At 37.2% G+C, this 17,744-nt stretch overlaps 1 protein-coding gene and 1 pseudogene across 1 annotated transcript in view; one reads left to right on the top strand and one right to left on the bottom strand.

Annotated features, from left to right (window-relative positions):
* LOC138143979 (phospholipid-transporting ATPase ABCA3-like) overlaps positions 1 to 17,744 on the bottom strand; it is a 282,495-nt gene that overhangs the window by 218,209 nt on the left and 46,542 nt on the right. Inside the window, exon 4 of the mRNA XM_069065289.1 lies at positions 17,472 to 17,634. Within this exon, the coding sequence (XP_068921390.1) occupies positions 17,472 to 17,634 (163 nt within the window). The remainder of the gene's footprint in view (positions 1 to 17,471; positions 17,635 to 17,744) is intronic.
* On the top strand, positions 4,858 to 8,971 carry LOC138143991 (xaa-Pro dipeptidase pseudogene; annotated as a pseudogene).

Below are 17,744 nucleotides of genomic sequence, written 5' to 3'. Positions count from 1 at the left end.
AATAGAAAATTGGACATTCAGATACAAGAAGCATGAGAAGGTAAACAGGGAAAAGAAATCATAAGGAACTTATTAAAGTTGAACTATTAACATTGCTACATGTAAAAACAATAATTGTAACTTATGAAACTTTTCTCAGTAGTTGAAGGGAATAGAAATATATATATGTCTATATATGAGGGTATATGGGCATATGAATACATATGTGAATGTGTATAAACATGTTTACAGGTATATATGGAGGGCACAGGACCAATTTAACAGGAAGAGATGATACTTAAAAGGTGAAATTAAGAGGTTTAGAGAGGAATATAATGAGAGGAGATGGGGAGAGGCAGAATGGGGTAAACTATTTCATATATAAGAGGCAAGAGAAAATGGTCACAATGGAGGGGAAGAATAGGAAGGCAAAAGGGAATGGGTCAACCTTATTCCCATTGAATTTGGCTTGAGGAGGGAATGAAATACACACTAAATAGGGTATCTCACCCTCCAGGAGAGTAGGGGGGAAGGGGATGTGAGGGGGGATGATGGAATGTAGGGCAGGCTGTGGGGGGAGGGAAGTTGGAAGCACCCACTTTTGAAAAGGGACGGGATCAAAGTAGAGAATAGAACAAGTATGAGGTGAGATAGGAGGGAGGGAAATATAGTCAGTCTTTTACAATATATCTACTGTGTTACTGTTTTGCATTAGCTGCTCATGTACAACCTATACTGAACTGCTTATCTTCTCAGTAAGGGTGGGTGACAAGGGAGGAAGGGAATCCTCCCTTGAATCTGGAATTCAAAGTTTTAAAATCAAATATTCAAATAAATATATATATATACATATAAATATACTATTAGTAATCCTATTTTGCATGTAATCGGGAAATAAGATATACAGGCACTGGGGCATAAAGATTCACTGGAAAAGTTGAAAGGGTTATGGGAGAAAATAGGGGAGAGAGCAGATTGGAGGAGGGGATATCCTGTGGGACTGCTATTTTGGGGCGGTGGGTAGGGGAAAAATGGGGAGAAAATTTGTAAGTCAAAATCTGGCAGAAACGAATGATGAAATCCAGAAGTTAATAAAGCATTTGAAAAATAAAAAATAGGGTGGCCAGCTAGCTGTAATGTAATGCCAAAAGAAGGCAACTTCCCAGGTTCAAAATACCAGCATAGGTGCTCTCTATTTTATTCAGTGACAAACCAAGAACAGAGAAGATCAAAACATGACAGCATTCAAAATACAGCATTTACTAAGTGTGATTAAATAATCTCCAAGTACTGCCCCACCCCAGGACCTTCCAATCATTCAATCAATCACAAAGTCTCTGTTCTAAATACTTCTCCACCCCTAGGCTATACCTTAATTAAGTCCACCACAAAGCCCCTCTTCTCAAATGGAGATTAGTTTCCAAACATAAGGTCAAAAGTTCCCCACCCCTGGATCACAATTGAATCTACCCCAGAGTTACATCAAGTTTAAACACAGCACTTAATACCCAAATGGAGCTCTTTTCTTCATCTTGACACGAGGCAAGTTCTCAGCAATCTTAGTTCCTGGGGAGACAAGGCTTAGCAAAGCCACAAGATACATTGCCAGTCCCTTCATGAATTTATCCTCTGTCTGTAGAACAGTCCTAGAACCCCTGAACACATTAGCAAAGCCCTCTCCCAGGATTTCTGTAAACATACAACAAGAAAATCCTTCTTCAGGGCTTCTGAACCAACAGAAAGGTTCCCAGACCCCTGCAACAACAGCACTGTCCTTCACCAGTGGACAGTATTCATTCTGTCTGCAGGACAGTCTCCAGACCCCTGCAACAACAGCACTGTCCCTCACCAGTGGACAGTATTCACTCTCTGTCTGCAGGACAGTCTCAGGGCTTCTTAGCGAACAGCCAGGTTCCAGGACTTCTTCAACAAAAGGACTGTCTTTCACCAGTGGACAAATCTGGCAAAACAACATCAAAACAGACAGACAAAGTACCAGCAAAACAGCCATGTCTCCTCAGTCCTTGGCAGCTCAGGGGGCAGGTCTCAAAAGTCCAGGGCAATTCAAAGCGGCCACCAGCAATTCTCTTAGTCTCTCTCTCTCCATGAGGTGCTGCTTCCAAAAAGATCTTCCGCCTCTCTCTAGTGTCTCTCCAAATCTACATCACCAGCTCCTCCCAGTTCAGGACTTTCTTTTCACATCAACAAGCCCATCCCACAGGTGGGATTAACAAACTCTGGGTTTTAACACAATCAATTTGAAAACCAAGCCAATACAGGGGAATCTTTAATTGCCATTACTATCACACTAGCACAGCAAGTAAGAGCACCGGCTCCAGGGTCGGGATGACCTGGAGATCGAATCCCGGGCTCAGACACTTAGCACCCACCCAGAAATACCTGGCCGTGTAACCTTGGGCAAGTTACTTAACCCCAATTGCTTAGGGGCGGCCAGGTGGCACAGCGAGTAAGAGCACCAGCTCCAGTGTCGGAATGACCTGGATCCAATCCCGGGCTCAGATACTCAGCACCACACCCAGAAATAACTGGCCGTGTAACCTTGAGCAAGTTACTTAACCCCGATTGCTTAAAAAAATAATAATAATAATAAATAAAAAAATAATGCTATAAAAATTAGAGATACACACAAACATAAAAAGGGGGGGTAGAAGGAGAATTTATTACACACACACACTCTCAGGGGTATTAATAATTATCTCAGACAAAGTTTAAACAAAAGAAAAAAGAGAGAAACAATACTATATGTCAGTCATACCATTCAATACTGTTTTAGACCAATTAAAATTTAGAGAAACAAATGACAGGTGAAGATAAGCATAGTATTGAACAACATATATGTGTATGAATGTATCTGTATGTGTATATATGTGTGCAAGATCATAAATTTCGATGTATGTGTGTCTATGTATATATAAGCATGTGTACATGTACATGCATGCACATATACATGTATGTGTGTGCATACACATACATGCACTTAATTTTAGGCTTCTCTGAGGGATGGAGTAAGAAGTGCACAGCAAAGAACAAAAGAAAACCTACAAGGAAGCAAAGAGAAGATGGACAGCTTTGAAAATGAGTAGCATTTAGTATACAGGCTTTCTTGAAATGGAAATTTATTGTTTAATATTTAATCCTCTTCTGTGTTCTGTGTACGAGGCACTGTTATTGTTTTTTTCTTTTTTTTTGTATTTAAGCTAAAAATTTTTTACCTCAAAATTTAAATAATTACATTTAAAAAAAGAAATATAAAATGCTCAAACTACCAAAAGACCAGATAGAGATCTTAAATAACCCAGTCTCCAAAAAGAAAATCTAAAGGATCTACCAAAGAATAATTCTTGTTCATGATAGATTCAGAGGAGAATTCTACTAAACTTTTAAAGAATTGTTAGTACCCATACTTCACAAATTATTCACAAAAACTGAGAAAGCACCCTACCAGAATCCTTTTTTTTTATGAAATATAGTCCTAATACTTAAATCAAGGAAAGACGGAACACCAAAAGAAAACTACAGGTCAATATTATTAATGAACATTGACTCAAAAATTTTAAACAAATCATATCAAATAAATTATAACAATTTAGTCAAGAAATCATTCTTTATGACCAAGTGAGATTTATAACCAGGATGCAAGAATGGTTCAGTGTTAAAAAAAATGTACTCAATCATATTTAAAATCAGAAACATCCAAAACCATATTACAATTACAAAAGACTGAGATAAAGCCTTTGACAAAGTACTGAAGTGCCCACCAGAAATTATATACTAGAGCCTCCTTAAACCTGCTAGAGGGAACACCTACTGGGTTCCTTGGAAACCACCTAATAGGCTCCAATAGTAAGGAAATGTTTCACCTGTGTTGCTAGAAACATGCCACAGATTCCCACGGATTCAGGTCTGTTTCGCTTCAGTAGAAATAATACTAAGGCTTTGTTTCAATAGGAATAATACTGAGAATGCTTTGCTCCAATAAGAATAATACTGAGAATGCTTTGCTTCAATAAGAATAATACTGCAAATGTTTTGCTTCAATAGACACAATGCTAAAGACATTGTACCCCTTAGAAACATATTCTGTTGCTAGCAACCACATTTTCTATAAAATTATGTCTAACAGAAAGCTTGCTGCTGTCTTTCAGTCTGAGAGGCAGTACCAGCCGGTTAATAAACACTCCTATCAAATCATAATTGGCCTAGCTGTCCTGTAATATCTCGGGTGTCCATTACAGTATAATATTCCTTTATGCTAAAAATCTATAAAGCAGGGGCGGAGCCAACATGGCAGTGTAGAAGCAGGAAAACTCCGTGAGCTCCCCCCACAACCACCTCAAATACCTATAAAATGTGACTCTAAACAAATTTGAGAGCTACAGAACCCACAAAGTGACAGAGAGAAATAAATCTCCTGCTCAATGCAGCCCAGTAGGCCTGTAGGAAGGGTCCATTGCAGCACTGGGAGCCAAGCCCAGCCCTGTGTGAGCCTACAGTTTTAGCCCAGGGCAGCCCCTAGCAGCAGTGGCTGGAAGGACTTCAGGAGAGTGGATCACCAACAGCTGTGGTGGTTTCTAGAATTATCAACCCATAATGCCAAAGACAAAGTAAGAGGTCAGTATAGACTTTGTGGGAACAGAGGGACTAAGAGGACAGTCCAGCCTCTGCCCCCGGAGCGAGAAGGCGAGAAGCAGTGGAGACACCAGGGCCATGCAGACACTGCCACATGGCTGCTTCAGAGGTCCTGGCCTACAGATTGTAAGGGGACCAAGAGACCATTCTGAGGGGTAATTGCTCTTGCTTTAACCTGTTTGGATCTGGATTGTTGTTGTGGGTGGAGGTCCTGGGGTATGTGACCAGATGCCAGAGCCTGTGGAAGCTGAAAAGAGGGCACCTAACTTATTAGCTCCGGCAGCTGTGAAAACCCCAGCAATTCGGGACAGAGCTTTCCTCTCTGGAAGCAAAGTTCTACTGTGGCAAAAAGCTCAAAAGTCAAGTAATTGAGTGGTAATATGAGCAAGAAAAGGAAGCAAAGCAAGCACGGCAGACAAACCTTAGCTTCCTTTTTGGGAGGCAAAAAGTATAAAAGCATGGAACAGAAGGAAGACAACAAAGTCAGAACTGCACCAAAAGACTCCAAGAAAAATAGGAACTGGTTACAGGCCATGGAGAAGCTCAAGAAGGATTTTGAAAATCAAATAAGAGAAGTGGAGGAAAAATTGGGAAGAGAAATGAGAACAATGCAAGAAAATCATGAAAAGAGAGTCAACAACCTGACTGAAGAAAATAACACCTTAAAAAAACAGACATTCAAATGGCAAAAGAGGCTCAAAAAGCCAATGAGGAGAAGAATGCCTTAAAAAGCCAAATTTGCCAGATGGAAAAAGAATTTCAAAAGCTCACTGGAGAGAATAATTCCTCCAAAATTAGACTGGAGAAAATGGAAGCTAGTGATTTTATGAGAAATCAAAATACTATTAAACAGATCCAAACAAATGAAAAAATAGAAGGCAATGTGAAATACATCACTGGAAAAACCACTGACCTGGAAAATAGATCCAGGAGAGAGAATTTAAAAATTATTGGACTACCTGAAAGCCATGATCAGAAAAAGAACCTAGAAATTATCCTTAAAGAAATTCTCAAGAAAAGTGCCCTGATGTTTTAGAATCAGAGGGCAAAATAGAAATTGAAAGAATTTACTGATCACCTCTTGAAAAAGATCCCCAAAAGAAAACTCCTAGGAATATTATAGCCACGTTCCAGAGTTTCCAGATCAAGGAGAAAATATTAAAAGCAGTCAAAAAGAAACAATTTGAATATTGTGGAAACACAATCAGGATAACACAAGCTCTAGCAGCTTCTACATTAAGGGATCGAAGGGCTTGGAATATGATGTCCTGGAGGTCAAAAATCTACAAAGCTTAGGCATAAAGGAAACTTTTTAAATTAAAAATAATATATCTAAAACCAAAAGCCATCAATATATATAAGGGGGATACATTAGAACCTTTTCCTATAAATAGAGATATGAAGCAAAGATGCCCACTCTCCCAAATATTTTTTTTTGGAGGGGGTAAGGCAGGGCAGGTGGGGTTAAGTGACTTGCCCAAGGTTCACATGGCTTGAAATTGTCAAGTGTCTGAGGCTGGATTTGAACTCAGGTCCTCCTGAGTCCAGAGCTGGGGCTCTATTCACTGCACCACATAGCCGTCCCCCTCCCAACTATTTTTGATACTGTTTCTGGAAGTGCTAGTAACAGTAAAAAGACAAAATAAAGAAATTGATGAAATAAAAATTGTTAAAGAGAAGATGAAACTATGATGGTTTCCTGCCATTATGATGGTTTACTTGGAAAATCATAAGAAATCAGCAAAGGTTTTGATTGAAACAATGGCTTCAGCAAAGCTGCAGGATACAAAATAAATTCTCAAAAATCAATAGCATTTCTATAAAAAATCACAAAACATAAAAAGCATTAACAGAAAAATGAAATTCCATTAAAAAAACTACAAAATGAATACCATATCTGGGGATCAAAGCATGAAAACATACAAAAGATTTTTATAGATTCAATTGCAAAGTGTTCCTTAAAGAAACAAATAGCAACTTAAATAGATAGACCATGCCAATAAAATAAAAATGACAATACTACAAAATTAACATACTTATAATGCTATCCCATTCAAATTACCATAGAGATATTTTACAAAAAGTGATAAATAATGAAATTCATCTGAAAATTATGTGAAATTAGGAGAAGAAATATGGATGAAGGAGAAATTGCACATTTAGACCTCAAATTATATTATAAAACAGCAGTCATCAAAAACCATATGGTGATGGTTAAAGAATAAAGAGCCTATATAGTAAACACTACTCATTTTCAAATAAAGTCTACTAGAATAGACTAGACAAGGGAGATTCAGAAACAACAAAACTCAATAACTTGATATAGTACAAAACATAAATTAAGTAGGGAAAAACTCCTCATTTGATAAAACTGTTGGAAAACTGGAAATCAAGTCTGACAGGATTTAGGCTTAAATCAACAATTTACACCATATTTCACAATACATTGTAAATGGATATCTGACCTTAATAACTGAAGATAATATTATAAAAAATTAGAAGAGAAATAAATCATGTAATTCTCACAGTTGGGGTGAAAGATGTATTCTTAACTAAATAAGAGACAGAAGCAATTTCAAATGACAAAATAAATATGATCACTTGAAACTGAAAACTTCTGTACAGACAAAACTAATGCACCTAGGATGAGAAAAGACACAGTTAAATGGGGGAAAATGTATGTATAAAATTTTTCTGATAGGGGTTTGATAACCAAGATATATAAACAATTTATATATATATATGTATATGTATGTATACACATATATATATGTGTGTTTATATATGTATGTATACAGATAATATCCATTTCTCAATAGATAAAACAGTCAAATGATATGAACAGTTGTCAAAACAACTACAAAATATTCACATTAACATGAATAATTATCTAAAACACTAACAATAAGAAAAATGTAAGTCACAACAACCCTGAGGTTTCATCTCACACTCTACAAATTGGCAAAAATTACAAAAAATTGCAACAATCACTACTGAAAGAATTATGGAACACTAGGCATACAATGCTGGTGGAGTTGTGAAATGGTACAGCTGTTTTGGAAAGCAATTTTGATGCAAATAAAATGAATATAATATGCATACCCTTTGAATCAGAGACTCCATTGGGATTATATCCCAAGGAAGTCATCTATAAGAAGAAAGCTCCCCAAGAAAAGTTCAAAATAAGTGCAAAAAGAAGCATGAATTAAATATAAAAAATGGTTAAGCATATTCATGGAGCACAGAAAAAAATACCTATCAGATTTGTGGATAGAGGCAGAATTAATGACCAAACAAGAAAAAAAGGCTCATAGGAGGTAAAATGATTAATTTTGATTATTTAAAACTAAAAAGTTTTTGTACAAACAAAACTAAAGTAGCTAATGGTAGAAGAATGTAGTTAAATATAGAAGAAAAATAGGAAACTGGATGGGGGAGAATCTTTGTAGCAAGCTTCTCTGATAAAGGTCACATTTCTTAAGTATCTAGGGAACTGAGCCAAATTTATAAAAATAAGAGCCATGACACCTGGGTTAACAAGGCTGAGACTGGGGGACCTGTATTTTGGCTGGGGAATGAAACCTTGAGAGTACCACAGGCCCTCTTCTTCTTGAACAGGAAACGTCTCTGTGATCATCTAAGGAAAAACCCAGCTGTTCAGAAATGTTCTTTGGTCCTCCTGCAGGGAGGGGAGGAGAATACTAGGTACTGCATGGACACTGGGGTTCTTTTCCAGCAGGAATCCTTCTTTCATTGGGCTCTTGGTGTCACAGAGCCAGGCTGCTTTGGAGTCACTGATGTCGACTTTGGGAAATCTAGCTTGTTTGTTCCCAGACTTCCTGAAAGTCATGCCACCTGGATGGGAAAGATTCACTCCTGTCAGCACTTCAAAGAGAACTATGCTGTGGGTGATGTGCAGTATTCATAGGATATAGCCAAGGTCTTGTCTTCAAAGACTCCATCGGTTCTTCTCACCCTGTGTGGTGTTAATACGGATAGTAGCAGTGTCTGCCAGGAGGCTTCCTTTGAAGGCATCAGCCAGTTCAAAGTCAACAACACCATTCTTCACCCAGAAATTGTGGAGTGCCTGTTTGAATGCTACTGCTATTCCCATGGTGGGATGCACCATAGTTCCTACACATACATCTGGGGCAGTGGAGAGAATGCTACCGTCTTACACTATGGACATGTTGGAGCCCCAAATGACAAGACAATTCAAGATGGAGACCTGTGCTTGCTTGACATGGGAGGTGAATATTACTGTTTCTCATATGATATCACCTGAACCTTCCCTGCTAATGGGAAATTCACCCCTGACTATGTGAGGGATGACTTGCAGTGAAGTTTCCCCATTCTGAACATCCTATATATGTTCTTATTACTTCCTTATATTTTGTAACTAAGTTCAATATTGCTTCCACATACACACACACACACACATATATGTAAGTCATTGTGTATTTCAAGGTAATGTAAGAGCTATTGAGTATCAATACAATTGATTGGATTAACTATTGAGACCAAATTAGAAGTATTTTTAGTTTGGGGAAAGGAATAGTAGTTGAGAGGTAGCAAAAGGTTAAGTTTCTATAGAACTGCAAGAATTGCTGAAACAAGACTACTGATAAAAAGTATCAGATAGTAGCCTTGGGAAGAAGTTTGAGTTCCCAGAGAACTCCTAGATAATACTAAAAATGAAGTAATGCTGGCAGCAGCAGGTGAATTTGACCAATTAGAAAGTAGACAGTGGCCTTGGGACACTCAGGCCCAGATAAGGACACATCTAGGTTGGACTGAAGGAGGTTCAGTATTCTGAGATTGTTACTGTGCTTGCATAGTGGACCTCATGTATTATGTATGTTATCTAACAAAATTAGATCCTCATTAGTGATAATTAGGTTAATGTTTGGGAGGGGCAGGTAACCCTTGCTTATTTAACCCAGTTTCTGCTTCTGTACCTCAGCCTCCTCTCTTGATGCTGTCCCAGAGACTGGACTGCCCACTTCTTGCGAGATTCTAATAAAACTACCTTCACTTGAGAGGTATCTGAATAGTCATTTTGGGTCAAGGTCTCCATACCCCACACAACCAGAAGGCCATCTATGAAGGTGTACTGAGATCCTCCTGGGCCATCATGAACGCCATCAAGTCAAGTGCCTAGAAGTAACTCTGACAACAGCTGCGCAAAACTATAGAAATTGAGGACAGAGAACTCTCCACTATGGAAACAGAGTCCTACCTTGGCAAAGAGCTTAATAGCCAAGTAATTGTCTGGGAAAATGAGCAAACAGAGGAAAAAAATCGGACTATAGAATCTTTCTTTGGTGACAAAGAAGAACAAATCATGCAGCCAGAAGAAGACAACAAAGTCAAAACTCCTGCATCAAAAGACTCCAAGAAAAATATGAATTGGTTGCAGGCCATGGAGGAGCTCAAGAAGGATTGTGAAAATCAAGGAAGAGAAGTGGAGGAAAAACTGGGAAGAGAAATGAGAGTGATGGAAGAAAATCATGAAAAATGAGTCAACAACTTGCTAAAGGTAACCAAAAAAAAAATACTGAAGAAAATAATACCTTAAAAAATAGACTAACTGAAATAGCAAAAGAGGTCCAAAACACAAATGAGGAGAATACCTTAAAAAGCAGAAATGGAAAATTGGAAAAGGAGGTCCAAAAGCTCACTGATGAAAATAATTCCTTCAAAATTAGAATGGAGAAAATAGAAGCTAATGACTTTATGAGAAATCAAGATATTATAAAACAGAACCAAAAGAATGAAAAAATAGAGAATCAGGTATTAGATTTTCAGATCTCACAGCCAAGGCTCAAAGAGTGTTCTCTTGTGAATTGATATGAGGAGAGAAAACCAGTGACATTTCCCTGTGTTTGGGGAAATGGAGATAAACATATGAGACCTTACACAGGGGGTTTATTCAGCCTTTCTTTATGTATGCAGTGGTCTCTGAAATTCCAAAGCATTCTTCATTGTCACCTCCTCCTTGAAAGAAGGGCCATGTTTTCATGATTATGTCATGCTCCTTTCCATAATTACAGACATCTAGACTCTGCTGGAAATTCTAAAGATCTGAACCTGGAACCCCTGACAGCTTGGAGAAGCCTATGGAATCTTTAGAACAGTGTTTTCAAAATGCACAAATATAGGATTACAAAGGAATTTTATATTAGAAAGGAAAATTATATATAATGATATTGAAATCATTGTAAAACATTTATTTCAGCTTATGAACCCCAGGTTTAGAAGCCCTGATATAGATATCGCTCTTCAAAAAGGATAGTTCTGGTAGGACTTGGGAGTAGAGGGCATGTAATACATACACTGGGAAATGTAGTTGATATCAGAACACAAGACACCAATAAAATATTATTAACAAAAAAAAGAGCCATTCCTCCACTGATAGTCAAAGGATATAAACAGGCTTTTTTCAGAGGAAGAAATTAAAACCATAAATATTCATATAAAATGTTCTAAATCACTAATAATTAGAGAAATGCAAATTAAAATTACTCTTGACTGATTAACATGACAGAAAAGAAAATGGCAAATGCTGGAAGGGATATATATGGGAAAATAGATATACTAATGTATTGTTGGTGAAGCTACAAACTAGTCTAGTCATTCTGGGAAACAATTTGGGATTACAATGAAAAAGCTATTAAATTGTGAATATCTTTTTATCCAGCAATACTGCTACTGAGCAGATACCCCAAAGAGATCAAAGAAAAAGATTCATATGGACAAATATTTATAGAAGCTCTTTTTGTGGTAACAAAGAAATAGAAACTGAAGGGGTGCCCATCAATTAGGGAATGGATGAACAAGTTATGATATATAATATGATGGAATGTTCTATATGAAACAATGAAGAGAGGTGGAGCCAAAATGGTAGAGTAAAGGCAAGGACTCACCTGACTATTCCTAAATTCCCCTGCAAACAAATTTAAAATAATGTCTTGAAAAAAATTCTGGAGTGGCAAAACCAACAAATGATGATGTGGTTCAATATTCTAGTCCAAGACCACTTAGAAGGTTGGCAGGAAAGGTCTCTATCACTGGGGCATGAAGGGAACACAGTCCAGCATGTGCCATGCCAGCAAAGCAGTAGCAAGGTCAGAAGTCCCCACAGAAGTCAGCAGAAAGGCCTCAAGTGGAAAAAAGGAGCAGAAAGGCCCTGCACCCAGGTACAAACCAGTAGTAAGACCCTGTGCCCCAGCACAAAGCAGCCAGTAGTGGGCCAGGTCCAGTGCAAGTCAGCAACAGTCCTTGGGGGCAACTGAATCAAATTTACAAATTTACAAAGCTCTCATCTCACAGATGGTAAGGATGTCAAGACAACTGGTCAGAAGGAGATTATAAGGGACCTTTTGCTGGCACTAGGTGTAGGACTCTATTGCATTGCCTATACAGAAAACCAGGAAGCAGGTCCGAGTTCCAGTCCAAAAGTGAAGAACACTAGAGTTGCTGACCGCAAGGAGCAGGGTAAAAAACAGTACTTGTGGTCACTCATACCCTAGAGAAAAGGCCAAAAGTGCAGCGATCACACCTCTCCTTAGATAATACTACCTTAGGAGAACTGAAAACTAACAGATGTCCAGAATGTTGTTATGAAAACAACAGAACAAAAAATCTGAAGCCTCAGACAGTGCTCCCTCCATCCCAGAAGCAAAGCCCAACTCTAATATAAAATTAAAAATCAATAAATAGGCTGGTAAAATGAGGAAGTAACTAAAAAAAGAAGAAAAAATCTTGACCATATAAAGTCATGATGGTGACGATGAAAATCAAAACACAAACTTAGAAGAGAACAAGGCCCAATGAAAGAGTCTAAAAAGGATTTAAAACTAAAATAAATAAGGTAGAGGAAAAATTGGGAAAAGAAATGACTGTGATGCAAGGAGAAAATATCACCTTAAAAAACAAAACAGGCCAAATGGTAAAAGGGATGCAAAAATTCACTAAATAAAACTCTTTTAAAGAACTGACCAAATGGAAACAAGTTATAAAAGTTCACTAAAGAAAATCATCGGGGGCAGCTAGGTGGTGCAGTGAATAGAGCACCAGCCCTGGAGTCAGGAGGATCTGAGTTCAAATCCAGCTTCAGACACTTAACACAAAATTAGCCATGTGACCTTAGGCAAGTAACTTAACCCCAATTACCCTACCTTCCCCCTCCAAAAAGCAAATAATAAAATAAAAAGAAAATAATCCCTTAAAAATAAGAACTGGGTAATTGGAAGCTAATGACTCCACAAGATATCATGAAACAATAAAACAAAATTTAAGAAGAAATAGAAGAAAATGTGGAGTAACTCACTGGAAAAACATCTGACCTGAAAAAAAGATCCAGAAGAGATAATTTAAGAATTATGAAAGCCATAATCAAAACAACAATAACAACAAAACCTAGACATCCTCTTTGAACTACACTGATATCCTAGAATCAGGGAATAAAATGGAAATGGAAAGAATCCACTGCTTACCTTCTGAATGAGATCCCAAAATGAAAACTCCCAGGAATACTATAACCAAATTCCAGAACTCTCAAGTTAAGAATAAAATACTGCAAGTAGCCGAAAAGAAACAATTTAAATATTGTGGAGCCACAGTCAAGATAAAACAAGATTTAGCGACTTCTATATTAGGAGCAAAGTACTTAGCTTATGATCTTCTGGAGGGCAAAGGAGCTAGGATTACAACCAAAAATCACCAATCCCATAAGACTGAGTATAATCCTGCAGGGGGTAAAAAAGAATATTTAATGAAATAGAGGACTTTCAAGCATTTCTCATGAAAAGACAAGAGTTAAGTAAAAAATCTGATTTTCAAATACAAGTCCCAAGAGAAACTAGTGTTCTTCACTTTTGGACTGGAACTCAGGCCTGCTTCCTGGCTTTCTGTACAGGCAATCTTCTAATGTAAACATTAAAGAGAAAGCATAAGGGATTCAATAAGATTAAACTGTTTAAATTCCTACATGGGAAGATGATATATATTAAATCTAAAGAACTTTATCATTATTAAGGCAGTTAGAAGGAATACACACACATATGTAGGTATAGACAGAGGACATAAGTGTGCGACGACTAAGTTGAGATGATCTTCACCTCATTCCCCACCCCCCACAAAAAAAAAAAAAAAAACTGGAAGGATGAAAAAGAGGGATGCACTGGGAGAATGGGTAAGGGGAGGTTGAATGAGGTAAATTATCTCACATAAAAGAGGTGTGAAAGAGCTTTTATAATGGAAGGGAAGATAGGGGGTGACAGGCAATACTTGACCCTTACTCTCATCAGAATTGTTGGGAAGAAGGGATAACACACAAACTCAGGTATAAAAATCTATTTTAACCTACAGGGAAGTAGGAAGTGAGGGAGATAAGAGCAAGGAGAGGAGCTGATAGAAGGAAGTGCAGAGTTGGAGAGGTGTTTGTAAAAGCAAAACTCTTTTGAGAAGGGACAGTGTGAAAGGAGAGAAGGATAAAGAAAGGAAAAAAATAAGATGGAGGGAAATACATAGTAATCATAACTGTGACTTTGAATGGGATGAACTCACCCTTAAAACAGAGAGTAACACATATGTTTTATGCTTTTTTTTGGAGAGGGAAAGGCAGGGCAATCAGGTTAAGTGACTTACCCAAGGTCACACAGCTAGTAAATGTTAAGTGTCTGAGTCTGGATTTGAACTCAGGCCCTCCTGACTCCAGGGCCACTGCTCTGTTCATTGTGCCACCTAGCCACCCCATGAGAGCAGAGCATATTAAAAACCAGAATTCCAAAATATGTGGTTTACAATAAATACACCTGAAGCAGAGGGAAACACACAGAGTAAAGTTAAGGGGCTGGAACTGAATCTACCATACTTCAGCTGAACTTAAAAAAAGGAGACAGCAATCATGATCTCAGGCAAAGCAAAAGGAAAAATAGATGTAATAAAAGAGATTAGCAAGGAAATGATATCTTGCTAAAAGGTACTATAGACAATTAAGTAATATCAATACTAAACATAAATGCACCAAATGGTATAGCATCTAAATTCTTAAAAGAAAAGGTAAATGATTAACAGGAAGAGACAGAGAGTAAACTATAGAGGGGGATCTCAACTTTCCCCTCTCAGAACTAGATAAACCTAAGCAAATTTGAAAAAACAGTAAGAAAGAAGGTAAGGAGATGAACAGAATTCTAGAAAAGTTAGATATTATAACCCTCTGGAGAAAACTGAATGGGAATTGAAGTGAATAAACTTTTTTCTCAGTGGCATATGGCACTTACACAAAAACAGTCATGTATGAGGGCAGAAAAACCTTATAACACGATGCAGAAAAGCAGAAATATTAAATGCATCCTTTTCCAGTCATAATAAGATTTTAATAAGCATTTAAGAAAGCTTGTGAAAACAAAGACTGAAAATTAATTACAGAGAGATGGAGCTAAGATGGCAGAGAAAAGGCATGACTGCCTTGAGATCACCCCAAAACCACTACAAATGCCTTTAAATAATGCTCTATAACAAATGCTGGAGTGGCAGAACCCACAAAAGGGCAGGGTAAGAAAATTTCCAGCCCAAGACAACTTAGAAGGTCAGTAGGGAAGATCTGTTGCAACAGGGTGAAAATGAAGTGGAGCCCAGTGCTGGCTATACCAGCACAGCCTGGGCCCCAACAGCCTGGGCCCCAGCAAACCAAGAACAGGTCTTGAGAGTCATTGAATCAGCAGCAGCAGTGACTGCTTCTGGATTTCTCAGTCCACAAACGGTAAGGGGGTCAAACAACTAGTCAGAAGGAGATTACAAGAGTTCCTCTGCTGGCACTGAGGGTAGGACTTTGTTGCTTTGCCCATACTCAGATCCAAAATCAAAGAAGAGATTAATGAAATTTAAAGTAAGAAAACCATTGAGCTAATAAATAAAACTAGGGACTAGTTTTATAGGGAAAAAAACAATAAAATAGATAAACCATTGGTTAATGGTAATTCTAAACTAAATTACCAATATCAAAAATGAAAATGGTGAATTCACCACCAGTGAAGAGGAAATTAAAGCTATTATTAGGAGCTATTTGCCCAATTATATGCCAATTAGTCTGGCAGTCTATGTGAAATGGATGAACATGCACAAAAATATAAATTTCCTAGATTAACAGTAGTAGAAGAATACTTAAAAGTAACTCCATCTGAAAAAAAAAAACTGAACAAGTCATGAATGAGCTCCCTAAGAAAAAACTCTCCAGGACCAGATGAATTCACAAGTGAATTCTATCAAACATTTAAAGAACAATTCATTCCAATATTATAGAAACTTGTTGGAAAAAGCAAGCAAAGGAATCTTACCAAATTCCTTTTATGACACAAATATAATGCTGATAACTAAACCAGAAAAAGCAAAAACAGAGAAAGAAAAGTACAGAGTAATTTCCCTAATGAATGTTGATGCAAAAATTTTAAATAGAATACTAACATGGAGGTTACAGCAATAGGTCACAAAGGTCATACACTATGAACAGATGGAATTTATACCATGAAGGGCTATTTCAATATTAAGAAAACTATCAGCATAAGTGACTACATCAATAACAAAACCAATAGAAATCATAAGATTCTCTCAATAGATGCAGAAAAAGCTTTTCACAAAATACAATACCTACTCTTATTAAAACAGTAGAGAGCACAGGAATAATGAAGCTTTCCTTAAAATGGTAAGTAGTATTTGTCTAAAACCAGCAGTAATTATTATAACGGGGATAAGCTAAAAGTCTTCTCAATAAGATCAAAGGTGAAGCAAGGATGCCCATTATCACTACCATTGTTCAATATTATATGAAAAATGCTAGCTATTTAGTAATAATAGAAAAAAATAAATTAAAAGAACTAGAATAGGCAACGAGAAAACAAAACTATCACTCTTTGCAGATGATGATGGTATATGTGGAGAATCCCAAAGAATCAACTAAAAAACTAGTTGAAATAATTAACAGCTTCAGCAAAGTTGCAGGATATAAATTATAGTTGCACAGACAAGAGAAATTTGGGAGGCGAAGCGGAGACACCAGAAAGTAGGGTGAGCAGGTAGGAACAGAGTCACATCACAGTACACAACAATAAGTAGGTGCAAGCCCAGCAGAAAGCAGAAGCCAATACAAACCAGGCCCAGACAGATAAGTGGAACAATAGAAGACACCACATACTTCAGTGTCCCTCTAGTATCACATATATGAACTACCTGCAATAACTGTGCCCTGACCTCATGCATGATCCACTAACACAGCATATAGGTGGAAAAGCATTCCCCATATTCATGGGGCAAATGCTCCATTTTTACTTTTATTTCCATGCTATTTCATCAAATGCTTTTGCTTTGAATTAATGGTGGCTTCTAGCTGACTACTAAAATTTAACACAGTGGAAAATCATGATGTTGTTCTAAGTGAATATAGAGTAACTTGAACTTTTGGTAGCTCTTCTGGTGACCCATGTGATCCATATGCCCTAAATTTTTACCCCCATTATTATATTGTACAGGTTACGATGTCTCAAAATAATCACTTTAAAATGTTTGCCAAACTGAGTTTGTGTACATTTGAAAACAAAATTTGTAATTAGATAATTCTTTTTCAAAAACATAACCAAGATTTAAATACTATATTTTAAGTGTCATTCCCTTATTTAATTCCTAAAATATCACTACATCTTAGCAAAAAAAATATGAACATTTAAAAAGTATAAACGCCACAGGTTCCTGGTTAAAAAAACAAAACTAAACTAAAAGCACTAACAAGGAAGCTATAGATAAACAATTATGCTATTAAAAAAATAGCACAGAATATTTCTCACCAGGCAATCCTCCATCAGAAGCAGAAGGCTGTCTGGGTCCTGAAAGCACAAAAAGTGGAAAAAGAAGGTGTGTATTCCATCCATATTCTATTTGTCCTAACTCTTCTTTCTCATCTACATTATAAAACTTTTGGCGGTAAGGAAAGCGCAGTATGTAGTCAACCTATGGAGTAAAATGGGGGAAAAAATCAATTCTATCAATCAAATCAATACTAAAATGTATGGGGGTAAAACACTTATGTCCAAAGTTTAGAGTTGATAAAAGAAACAAAT

Source organism: Petaurus breviceps, unplaced genomic scaffold (assembly GCF_028583685.1).
Source record: "Petaurus breviceps papuanus isolate PSGF00001 unplaced genomic scaffold, PetGlider_PUasm1.0 138, whole genome shotgun sequence".
Classification (NCBI taxonomy): domain Eukaryota; kingdom Metazoa; phylum Chordata; class Mammalia; order Diprotodontia; family Petauridae; genus Petaurus; species Petaurus breviceps.
Note: the sequence above shows the minus strand (reverse complement) of the source record. Positions and strands in the feature narration are given on the sequence as shown.